Raw genomic sequence first — 12844 nt, forward strand, 5'->3', positions numbered from 1 at the left:
AATTTTGTGAGACATTTATTACCATGAAGACTAGTACACTTGAAATACCCTACGTATACCCAGCAATAATCGCTACTGTAAGCAGTTCAAATTTTCTTTTAAAAATCACTCTTAAACACCCTTTCTCTTCTAAAAGAAAATTAAATACTTGATAAGTAGCCTTTCTCATAGAGAAGTGGATGTTTTCTCCCCACCAGGGAACATCACCTCTCCTTGCATTCATCCCCTGGAAAACCTTTGTTTTAGAACTGACACCGCTGATCACTCAGCATCTTAACCGCATTTGTTTGCCACTTCACCTGAGGAGGAAAGTGTTCTTTTTGTATTCTGTAGCATGCATTTTGATAAGGGTGCAGGCTACAAGTAAAATTCACATCTCAAGTTAAGGTTGTATCCTTGGCATTGTAACGTGTTATTAGCAAAAGTGCTTTTATAATTCTACCTGCCAACAATTAACATCTATAAATAGGAAGACCACAAGATTCTGAAATTACCCAAGTATTGGAAAGACTATTTTTTCATAAATTTTCCTTTAGCAAAGGGTCCTATCCCTACCATCTTCAAAAAAATGTTCAGTTTGAACAAGTCCTAATTGTGTAATCAAGCAGATTTATCCATCGCATAGAAATAAAACAACAAATTTTTACATTTAAAGTCACATTATTTGCTGGAGAGGGTGTGGAGAAAAAGGAATCCTCCTACACTGTTGGTGGGAATGTAAATTGGTGCAGCCACTACGGAGAACAGTATGGAGGTTCCTTAAAAAACTAAAAATAAAACTGCCGTATGATCCAGCAATCCCACTCCTGGGCATGTATACAGAGAAAACGTAATTTGAAAAGATATATGCACCCCAATGTTCATAGCAGCACTATTTACAATAGCCAAGTCATGGAAGCAACCTAAATGTCCATTGACAGTTGAATGGATAAAGAAGATGTGGTATATATATACAATGGAATATTACTCAGCCATAGAAAAGAATGAAATTTTGCCTTTTGCAGCTACATGGATGGACCTAGAGATTATCATACTAAGTGAAGTAAGTCAGAAAGAGAAAAACAAGTATCATATGATATCACTTGTATGTGGAATCTTTAAAAAATGATACAAGTGAACTTATTTACAATACAGAAATAGACCCACAGCCATAGAAAACAAACTTATGGTTACCAAAGGGGAAAGGGAGGGAGGCATAAATTGGGAGTTTGGGATTAACATATACACACCACTGTATATAAAGTAAACAACAAGGACCTACTGTATAGCACAGAGAACTAAATTCACTATCTTGTAATAACCTATAGTGGAAAAGAATCTGAAAAAGAATATAGATGTGTGTGTATATATATAGCTGAATAACTTTGCTGTATATTTGAAACTAACACAACTTTGTAAATCAACTATACTTCAATAAAAAATAAAATAAAATAATAAGGAAAAAAGTCACATTATAATGAACAATAAAGTACTGTATGCAAAATTTTGCATGTTAACATGTTAAGTGTTGGAATTCAAATAAGAGACACACATATATCAAACACACTTGTGAAATGGTCATATGAAAAGTACCTATGTAAACAAATATCTATATATGTGTCATATCTACACAAAATACATATGTCCCGGTATGTTGTCATGTGCTCTTTCTTATTTGCTCACATTAGGAATCTGATAAGAACTAGACTGTGTGGTAAGAACGTTATGTTCTTACCACAATAAAATTGAAGAAAAAAAAAAGTTTCAATGAAATAAAATGTCTCATTATCACGAATTGATCAAACTACATGATGTAACATATATAATATAAGGCAAATCAATCAAGAAGTAAGATAGGAAATACATTTAAAAAAAAACTGGAAAGAGAATCTAGAATAAAACCCGGAGGTTATGTAGAAGCAGTGGCATTCCTGACCACAGCACTAAAAATATTTTAAAAACAGAGCTTCTTAGCAGCCTGGATCCCAAAGTTGAAGGACAGCTAAGAGGAAGCAATGCCCAAGAGCCAGTATTTATTCTTTGGAAACTATGTCATCAGATGCCTAATGGCCGGTTCTAAGCACAATTAAAAGATTGACTTGGTCTTACAAAACCTTGAAAGAACTACACTTAGCTGACAAGTGACTCAAATCTAGTTCCTATCAGATTCCTAGTGAAAGCAAATAAGAAAGAGCAAATGACAAAATACTGGGAAATATGTGTCTTGTGTAGATATGAAATGTATATAGCTATGGATATTTGTTTATACAAGTACTTTTCATATGACCAGTTTATAAGTGTATTTGTTATGTGTGTACATCTTTATACTTCTATTATTTGAATTCAAACACAATGCAGATATAGATAGCATTACCATCTATGTGAGATGTAAATATATAAAAGCCACCCTTTTGCATTTTCTGCAGATCCTGAAAACCATATGTTTATGTTTTGTCTAGGGTTTTTTGTGTGTGAGTCTCTTCTTCTAATATAAAGTCTTGATTTAAAAAAAGAGCCAGTTCATTCCTGCTTTCTACCTGCTTGCTGTCGTTTCCAGGAGTCTGCAGCTATGTGAAATTATTTGAAGGTGAACATTAGAGCAACTTCAAAACACTTCTGGCCTCTCTTTTTGTTCACCATATAAAGCTGCCAGGATACATTGTCATTAAGTTTCTATACCTAGCTAACTCCACAAAACTTTGAGAATAAGCAACATTTCCCAGGGTGGTTGTGTGTATAACTAGAGAATATTAGTTGAAGCACTTAGTAAATGATAAAGCCTTACCTACATGTAAGGCATTGTTTAGCATTAGCATTGCTCTTATGTAGAATGGTATCTAGGACTGGAATAAACCAGTCACATGATTAAGGAATGGAATAGAAATTGATAACTGTTAAAACACTTATAGCGGAGTGCCAGGAACTTTACCAGAAGTTTTACATAGGTTGTCTCATTTAATTAATAGCATTCATATGGAATACTGCTGGAACCCTTAAAGGAGCCAAATAGTTTGTGGTGGATACACCGGTAGCTCCATAGAGAAGATTAGATATCATAAATTTTCATTTGAGAATGAATTATATTGCCAGTTTATACCATTTTCCTCTGAAATCATGTTGGTTTGATCCGGTTCTGTACTAGCCAATAAATAGCTTATTACGGAACTGTCAGAACTTGGCAAAGGCCATAAGTTCTGTACTGCACGCAAAATCTTGGTCTTATTGTATTGCGTAGAGATGCCAGTGTCATGAACTGGTGGTAATATGAACTCCGTTTTCTTTATAAGCATTGTCAGTCCATCACAATGTACTGCACACAGTTTTCAATGACTTGTATATTTTTTTAACTTGCCCCTGGAGCCCGCCTATTTTGGCAGACAGCAGACCTTGGACTTGCAAAGGATTTTTATCTACTGAGTTGACATTTTCTCTTCCTGATGATAATAATCCCTACCCACCAAATAAAATACAGTATTATCATATGTTTATATCTCAGTGAGCTGCCATTGAAGGATTCCATAAAAATGTGATGACCGGGGAGAATAAAAGGGAAACATCCACCAAGGTCTTCTCCAGGATTCTGAAGTTTAAGTATATTGACAGGGAGTCAAATAGAGCTAGGCTGTGGATGGTGCCATTTGCTTCTAAAGGACTAACACAGAATGTGAATTAAGGGGAGGTGGGGGGCAGGTAGGAAGAGGGAGTTATTATGACTCATTCATTCATTCAGTTACTAAGTTTCCACACTATTATAGGTGCTGTAATGTACTCTCTCCTTGTCCTAACAGGGAAAAAATACAGAAGGAAATAACTGTAATGCAAAGTAGTGTGTATACTATATCATGACAATGCAGATGGAGGTTCTGGAGAAAAAGAAATCAAACTTACGTTTGGACAATGAGCTAACAGCATTTAAATATCTGTAAAGGTATAAAACACCAATCAGGTTAGGACCCAGCCTTATCAGGTCTGCTGAGTCTCAGTGCTGTTAGGAGTACATAATAGAGATGTGTTAAAGGTGGCTGAGCCATTGATTCACTTTAAGATAAGAAACGTACAGAAGTTAGATACTGAGTTCTGTTATCTCACTCCATGATAGACTTAGAGGGTCCACTTAGTAGTGTATTATGTAGAGCATGCTGGCACTGTTTCGAGAATGTTCAGTGAAACAAGAGGGAGGCTTACGCAGCCAGGAGGCGATACAGTGGTTTTACCGAGTGCAGAAACAGAAACCTTTGAGACTCAAACACTGCCACCAGAGGTCAGGGCCGGGAGTAGAGGGCACTCTCCCAGAAAGGAAGTGTTGTATTACCCGGGGAAGCACAGGAACCAAAATCCCCGTCCTGTCTTCCTGAGAGCAGCACTTTGCTGGCTGAGTAGGGGTTGAAGGGAGGACCTCAGAAATGTTCTGCGCACGTAAAGGTATGTGTAAGTGCTCTCAGCTTTAAACAAGTCATTTTAGACGGTCAGAGAAAGGTGACTTTGTTACATTTTCAAAATCCAGATGACCTATATGGATCTGTTGGTTACTACCTCCAGGAAGGGAATGTTTGCTGGGGGCAGTCAGGAGGGAGTGACTCTGTTGAAATACTAATCTGAATATAGGATATGAAAAAGACTTTCCGTGCAACTACATTATTTGTCTATGATTTGCTGTAGGTGCAGCTGCTCTGATTCTATATGGAGGCCCTACCAGAAATAGATTCAAACATAGTGATTTGGGGTCTGTTTTCATGTCCAGTGGCCATTTATATGTCATTAGTGACTTTTTTCATTCATTCATAGGAAATGAAATTTGCCAGTAAGGTTTGCATATTGCCTTATCTTGCCCGTAACTGAAAGGTTGTGCACAACTAGGGTAATGATAGTGATTAAGTCAAACGCTTATGCGTGTTCTCTGGGTTTCAAAGACTGGTAATGCATTTCATTAGGCTCTCCTAACCATCCTCTTAAAAGTTTGCTTAAATGCCTTTGTTTTCCTTTGGCATTTTATTGAAATAAGTCCTTTAGGCTCCACAGAAATGCGGAGGGAAATCAATAGGAGGTTTTTGTCTTTCCTTTTTTTTTTTTCTTTTTTTGCGATACGCTGGCCTCTCACTGCTGTGGTCTCTCCCGTTGCGGAGCACAGGCTCCGGACGCACAGGCTCAGCAGCCATGGCTCACGGGCCCAGCCGCTCCGCGACATGTGGGATCCTCCCGGACCGGGGCACGAACCCGCGTTCCCTGCATCGGCAGGTGGACCCCCAACCACTGCGCCACCAGGGAAGCCCGTCTTTTTCTTTCTTTATGTTTTGGTCAAACAAGTCAAAATAACATTATCATTGATGGGTCGACCTATACTTCTAAATGGAAGGCATAAAGATATAAAAAGATCTGAGGCACGCACGTAAGTAACCTCTTTGATTTTTAATGGCATGCAGCAGATGGAATTCATTATTGACTTTTAAAAATGAAATTGCTCTGCATTATTATTTATTTATAGTTTTTCCTTTTAAAAGAAGTAATTACCATTACTAGGTTAGTTTTTCCTCAATCACAAGCAACTATGTAACAGTATCAGAATGTCTAATGTAGTTTATCACTTAGTCATGAAGCTTAATGATGCTACAGGATATTATCCCTTTCAAATTAGCAATAAATTTATGAGCATAATGCACGGCTAAAAGGTTGAGTATCTTTTCTTCTTACTTGGTTAATTGCAAAAGCAATTATTTCACATTACAGGGTAATTTATTTATGAAAATCTCACTGCAGAAACAGAAATGTTTTTAATTAGAAATAAACAATCTAATTTCATTTTTCCAGTTCAGCACACAGATTGTGTGCTGATAATCATAAAAATATGCAAAATGCCCAAGTTAAATATTTAGATGATTGGTTTCAGCCCAAACAACTTTTTAACTTTAATCACAGAATCTAAAACTTTTAAGTCATCAAGAATGTTGAAAACCAGTCATAACAAAATTTAATTTCCAAGCAATGTCCAATGTTTAAGCAGCTACATTTAGCTCAAATTTGAGAGGTATCAAAAGTGTCTAAGTCTTCAGTCTTTGTGATTTAAACAATATACAAGAATGGAAAAATCATCAGGGTTAGACTATAGACGTTACAAAAATGTTTGAAGCCCTTTTTCAAAGCTGTTGTTTCAAAGAATCATTTCACATACAGCCCAGCAATTAATAGGATCAGGAGATCTGTGTGCACAGGATTCAGACCACGCATGAATTTCATTGAAGCTCCTGCACAGGTTAGACCCCTCCCTCCATTCTTCCTACCTGTCCTCCAAGCTACCCTTCCCTCCCCCAACTGCTTTCTCCTCTTTATTCCCCTCTCTCCTCCTCCTTCCTATACCTCATAACCCCCTGGCACTTGCACACCCAGACATCTTTTTTGCACAGGCAGATTTGTTTTCTCCAACCAGTGGTCATCACTGTGAAACTGAAGGATAGCAATTAATATTTCATATGTAGCACTTAAGCCTCTTCAACTAGATTATGCATTTTGCTTCTTCATACCCATCCATAGGCACTTAATAAACGCTTACTGATTGTCTAGTTAGGTTATATTGACTGATTTTGAGAATTCCCATACCCTCCGCAGTTACCAGTACTATATTTCCTGGATTCTAAGACGTACCTTTTTCCACATTTTGACTTATTAAAATCTCAAAATATCTTATGATCAATGGTGTATCATGGTTTAATTGACAGGGTTTCGTTGTTTTTTCTCTTGGTGGTGCATCTTATAATAAATGCAGTCTTGATGAAATATGGCAGTAAAAATTATAGATAAATGCATTACTTGTATAATGTGCTAAATGCTGTGCATTTCACATTCAAACTCTGTAAGAGTATTCTCTTTCTGTTCTGTAGCTTATCCAGGGTCAATTTTGGTCTCTTCTCAGTACCTTCCTCCACCCTAATTCCCTTGCACTGTGATTCTCCCTGTTCTTGGGCAACTGTCTTGACTGAAAACCTCTGGAAAATACTCAGAGAATTTTTAGTAATATAATTACCAATATTTAACTGTAATGAAATGGAAAGGGTACAGTTTTTTAAAAATTAAAGACGTGGTTCAAGTTATGGTTCTGCTCCTTTAAACTATATGTACTTAGTGATCCAGAATTGTTCTCAGAGTTTCAAATTACATATCTAAAGAATAGAAATCATATGAATAATTTCTTCATCATGATATTGTTAGGACGATTTGTAAAAAATATTGGGCCAGTAAAAATATTGAATACGAAATGTATTTGAGAGCACTTGATAAACCATGAAGTACTGTTCAGCTATCAATTTTAGCATCAACATTGAACAAAACTTTAGACGGTTGGGAAGAGGAAAGAAGAAGACATTATAGAATTTATCCCAAATTAAAGAGAGTACATTCTGCATTTTAATTATCATTGGAGATGATGATCTGACCCATTAACTCACTGCCTGAATTTAAAGGAGAACTGTGACATCTATCTTCAGAGAACTTCCAACTTGCAGCGTTCAAGCTATTTTAAGTCCCAGTGCTGAATGCATACTAGTCTCAGAACTTGTATCCTTTACTGAATTAGCAGAACTACAGCCCACAGCACCTCTGTGGCATTAAAAATAAAAGGTTACTTAGATTCCCCAATTCTTTTCCTGTCTTTGTTCCTTCCATTTAAGAGCCATACCGATCTGTAAATTACAGTAAGGCTTTGGGAAAAATAACATAAGCGTGTTTAACAGTGGATTTCGGAATCAGCATATGACAAAGAGTTTTGTCTAACTCCTCACCTTCAGAGGAAAACACGGTGGGAGGGGGTGGAGTGGGGTTTCCAGCAGTTATTGTTCTTTCTGTGTTTGTTTTAGTTGCTTGGTCTGGTCGAAGCAGCCAAACCTTATTGTCTATTTACTGGGCCCCCAGTGTTATTTATTTACCAGGCCCTGTTATACATAAAGACTTAAACTGAAATAGAATCGGCACATGAGCATACATTTTAATAGAGTCATACTTCCTACAGAAGGAGAGTTACAGGTATAAGCTAATGCCCACTGGGGAAAAAAAGTACTGTTAAGTCATAATAGTAATTATGGAAGGGCCCTACTCCCTGATCCCAGATATTCACAAAGGAGAAATGAAATGATGCAAAGTTAATTGAATCAAATGGAATCAGTCACATAATTATTTCCATAGCCAGGACCCTTTTTCTGCCAACAGGAAGATTCCAGATATTTTTAGCTTGAAATGTCATCTTACAATTCGCCAGTGAAAAATGAATTCTATAGAAGAACATAGAAACCAAACCTTTGCATAGAAACCAAAAGTGCTTTAAAAAAAAAAAAAAAGCTAGTTAGGATATCTGTATGTATTTGAGCATTCTCTAATACTTACATTTCAGTGTATTGGCTTTCACAGTTTCAAGAACATAAAATAACAATAAAAAATAAATGTCATCGTTGTATCTTCAAAATACAAGTACTTCCATGGTACTTAAAATAGTATTGTTGAATGTAAATTCCATTGCTATAGTGAGTATGAAACACAAAGTTTTTTTTTTTGGAAGGTTAATATGTTTTGTGCATGTGTTATTTTTTGAAGTTATGGATACTTTCAAGAGGTAGGAGTAAAAAAAGAGAAAAATACTGTATTAAAGGCACGTGCAGGTGAAAAGGGGGAATTGAAGGAGAGGGAATTGTGGTCCTTACTTGAAAATCCTGTTTATCTCCTATACTTTAACATCCAACGGAGAGTCTTTCAGTATCTCATTTCAGTCACTTTATTTCCAAAGACCAAAAGTTTTAACTCTACTGTGAACATTTTCCCATCTAATAATATTCTGGGGGTTAATACATTTCCCATCTCAATTTGTTAGTAGTTGACAGCAAACACCTATATTGGGCTGACTTGGTACTAAGTACTAGACTAAGTGCTTTACATATATATATATATATATATATATATATATATATATTTTTTTTTTTTTGGAGTATAATTGCCTTACAATTTTGTGCTAGTTTCTGCTGTACAAGTGAATCAGCTATATGTATGCCTATATCCCCTCCCTCTTAGACCTCCCTCCATCCACATCCCTCCCATCTAGGTCATCACAGAGCACCGAGCTGAGCCTCCTGTGCTATACAGCAGGTTCCCAGTAGCTATCTGTTTTACACATGGTAGTGTATGTATGTCAATCCTAATCTCCCAATTCATCCCACCCTCCCCTCCTCCCACTGTGTCCACACGTCTGTTGTCTACATCTGCGTCTCTATTCCTGCCCAGCAAGTAGGTTCATCTGTACCATTTATTAACTCATTAACAGGTTAACACATTTTAGCAAAATTACATAAATCATGCATTGAGCATTTATTAGTATTTCAGTTCATGGAAGCACCCTTTTTCTAGTCGTTCAGGCCAGAAACGTTGCTACTCTTCCTTTTCCTCTTCCACTCTGTATCTGATCAGCCCAGAGATTCTGCTAGCTCTATTCTCAAAATAAATCCAGAATCTGCCCAGCTCTTAACCACCTGTACTACTTCCTTCTAGGTCCAAACACCATAATCTTTCAACTGCATTATGGCAATAGGTCTCCCTGCCTCTGCCCTTGCTTTCCCCCATCGCCCCTCTACCAGTCAGCTTTCAGTAAGGCACCTGGAGAAACGCAGTTAAAACCTGAATCTCATTGTGTCTTTCCTGTGTGCACAAACCTCTTCAAGGGCTCTTCTCTCTCAGAGTAAAAGCCAAGCTGAAGTTCTCATCGTGGTGCACAGGGCCCTACCTGACACCCCGACACGAGTACACACACACACACACACACACAACTTCCTACAATTCACTGCACTCCAACTACACTGGGCTTTTTGCTGTCCCTTGAACACATCAGACAAGCTTCTTTCTTCCTCAAGGCTTTTACAAGTACTGTTCCCTCTGCCTCAGAGGCTCCTCCCATAGCGACTGGCGTGGCCAGCTTCCTTGCTTTCTTCAGTCTTTTTTCAGTACTTTTCAGTGTGAACTTCCCTGGTCACCTTATCTAAAACTTTAAATCCCTCCAGCCCCATCACAGTTCATACCTTTCTTTGTTTATTATTTTTTTTCCTTAGCACTTATCACTAACATGTATGTGTGTTTATATTTATTTTGCTAACTGGAATGCAAACCCTGTGAAGAAGGATTTTTTTGTCTTTTTTTTCATATTCTATCCCTTGTACCAAGAGCAGAGCCTGGTATATAATATGTCCTAAATAAATATTTGTTGACTGTATCCTTGTATCAACCCTATTCATTGGGTACAACTATTTTTTACATTTTACAAAGGAGGAAGTTAAAATGCAGGTAGATTAAGAAATTTGCCTGAAGTCAAACAAGCTAAGCTAAGGGTCAGAATCAGGATTCAAACCCAAGACCTGGCTCCGGGAATCTGTGTTCAGACCACTCCATGTCCTTAACTAAGTGACTAAGTAGATTAATTGGGAAAATAGAACTATATGTAGATTCAGCTATTCTCTGGGGTTTTCTTCAATTAATTAATTTTCTTCAATTAATCAATTAATTAATTTCTTCAATTTTCTTCCACTTAAGTGAAAAATTGAGAGTTGCCTGGCTTAGCACAGCCAGGACACAGTGAAGCCTCTTTCCTACATCACTTTTTGAATTTTTTTTCTAAAAAGAAGGTATGAGTTTTTCACATAGAAAAATGTACAAACAAATGACCCCAATTCCACTCATGTTGACATTCAAATAGTAATAATAAAGTAACATATGGACAATGGTTAAAAGAAGAAAGGCAACACTGTAGAAAAAAATAAAATGAAAGCATTTATTGAATGTCTACTATATTCTGTAATAAGTAAGTGCAGGGACTCCGTATTTGGTAATGCAAGTAGAATTTAACGAGAGGGACAGACACATATGCAGACAGTTATAATTATGCATTTCGTTAAGTGTCATGGTTGGGTTATGTATAATTCTGAATTGGAATTTAGAAGAAGAAACAGCAAATAGAGATCTGCTGACAGCTGAAAGCAGGGCCTTGTAGAGCGAGTCGTGGGGCAAGTATGTAAATAGTGAGTGGAAAGGGATTAAACGCCTCAAGAAACACTGTTTGAAAGAGGAGGCTGGGGAATGTCAGCAATAAATGTGACATGTCACAATTTTGCTTTTGATGATGGGACTCAGTGAGGGGGTATTTTAAAATAGCATTACATATGCTATAGAATAGAAATTACAGGCAAATCAGTTATCTGAAGGATGTGTAAATACATATTGAATTTAATTAGTAAAAGGATATCATTACTTACCCAAATGCATCATATGGAAAATTGTCAATTTCACATCCTTCCCTACCCACCTTGTTCCTCTGGAAAGTCTGGTTTCCAGCTGACCACGTCTCTCATTTGGCAAGGTCACTATGAACTTCCTGCCATCCAGAGTGTTGGCAGTCTGATCTAGCTTAGTGACAGACTGCTTGGTTGTTACTAAGGTCCTCTGTAAAAAGGACACTGTGCCCTTACATGGTGGTGATTTCTCCACAAACAAGTCAAAAAGAAATAAGGTATTTAAATAATAAATGTTAAGAAGAAACTAATGTAGAGTTATGTGGTCACATGAGACTGGAGTGGGGTGGGCAGAGATACAGTTAGCTTGCATAATGATGGGGATGTATCTCTGAGAATGTGTCATTAGAGTTGAGACCCAAATGATGAGAAGCCATACAAGGAACCAGGAGAATAGCTAACCAGATAGAGAGATAGTAAGTGCAGAAGTTGGGAGGCGAAAACGAATTTGGTTTGTTCACAGAACAGAAAGAACACGACTAGACAGAGTAGTAGTACAAGATGAGGTCTCAGAGTTTGCCAGTGACATGATGTACAGTCATAATTAACCTTCATTTATGCCTAAGAGCATTGGAATTGTTTTTCTTCTTTAAGTGTGTCTCAAGTGTAAATCCACTACTGTTTCTAGTAGAGAATAACTTGAATTTGCTCTGTACTGCATAATTTATAAAAACCTTTACATGCATTCTCATTTTACTTAAAATTCCTTAACATCCCCACGAAGTAGACAGGGCTAACTTTATTTCCATTTTACAGGGAAGGAAACTGTGGTATAAAAATGTTACATAACTTGCCTACAAAGATGTCTACAAAGCAACCCTTCCCCCACCTACAGACATTCATGTCATCTGATGCCATCTGCATCATCAATATTGTCCAAGAGTCAAAACTGTCTTTTAACCCAGATTTGAAATGAACTTGGGGCTTTGGTATATCTAAAGGCTGCTCATTGCTGAAAAAAAGAGAAACAAAAAAGAATTGCTACAATGAACAAAAGAAGAGGTTTGCTCTAATAGCAGGGTGTGTGTGTGTGTGTGTGTGTGTGTGTGTGTGTGTGTGTGTGTGTGTGTGTGTGTGTGTGTGTGTGTGTGTGTTGTAGCATAAATTCTTTCAAGGCAAAAAAATATTTTAAAAATTGAATAAACAATCTGGACATATTAGAAATATCTCAGGGCTACAGATATTAAGTTTGCTTATTAGAAGCAAGTCAAGGTTATGCAGTTAACCACATATTCTTTTTTTAAATTTTTTAAAATTAAATTATATAGAGGTGTGATATTTACTGTCTCAGCCTATTAGCTAAGAAAACCCTTTTTCCCTTTTGTAGATTTGATGATTCATTTTTAACTAGTATTTCCTCTTTCTTGCTTATTATATTTATATTTTCAGTTGTATTCCTACAAATGTCATTCTCTGTATGACATGGCCTTGATTGAAGTTTGACAGCTTTTCTCTTTTAATTAAGTCCTTTTTCATATTTTTAAATTAATTTGTTTATTTCTCCTTTGGTCTTGTGGTTTCTTAGCACCTTATCTGTCTGGATGATTAAATCTTGGTTA

At 36.8% G+C, this 12844-nt stretch overlaps 1 protein-coding gene across 3 annotated transcripts in view; it reads left to right on the forward strand.

Annotated features, from left to right (window-relative positions):
* Window positions 1-12844, forward strand: part of OXR1 (oxidation resistance 1) — a 459041-nt gene that overhangs the window by 313928 nt on the left and 132269 nt on the right. The window contains exon 1 of one of the 3 annotated variants that reach the window (XM_082858883.1): window positions 4315-4401. The exons of the other annotated variants lie outside the window; for them this stretch is intronic. Coding sequence (XP_082715009.1) covers window positions 4383-4401 — 19 coding nt within the window. The 5' untranslated portion in view covers window positions 4315-4382. Of the gene's footprint in view, window positions 1-4314; window positions 4402-12844 lie in introns of those variants that run through there. 3 annotated transcript variants of the gene reach the window in all.

Source organism: Leucopleurus acutus, assembly GCF_964270905.1.
Source record: "Leucopleurus acutus genome assembly, chromosome: 17".
NCBI lineage: Eukaryota > Metazoa > Chordata > Mammalia > Artiodactyla > Delphinidae > Leucopleurus > Leucopleurus acutus.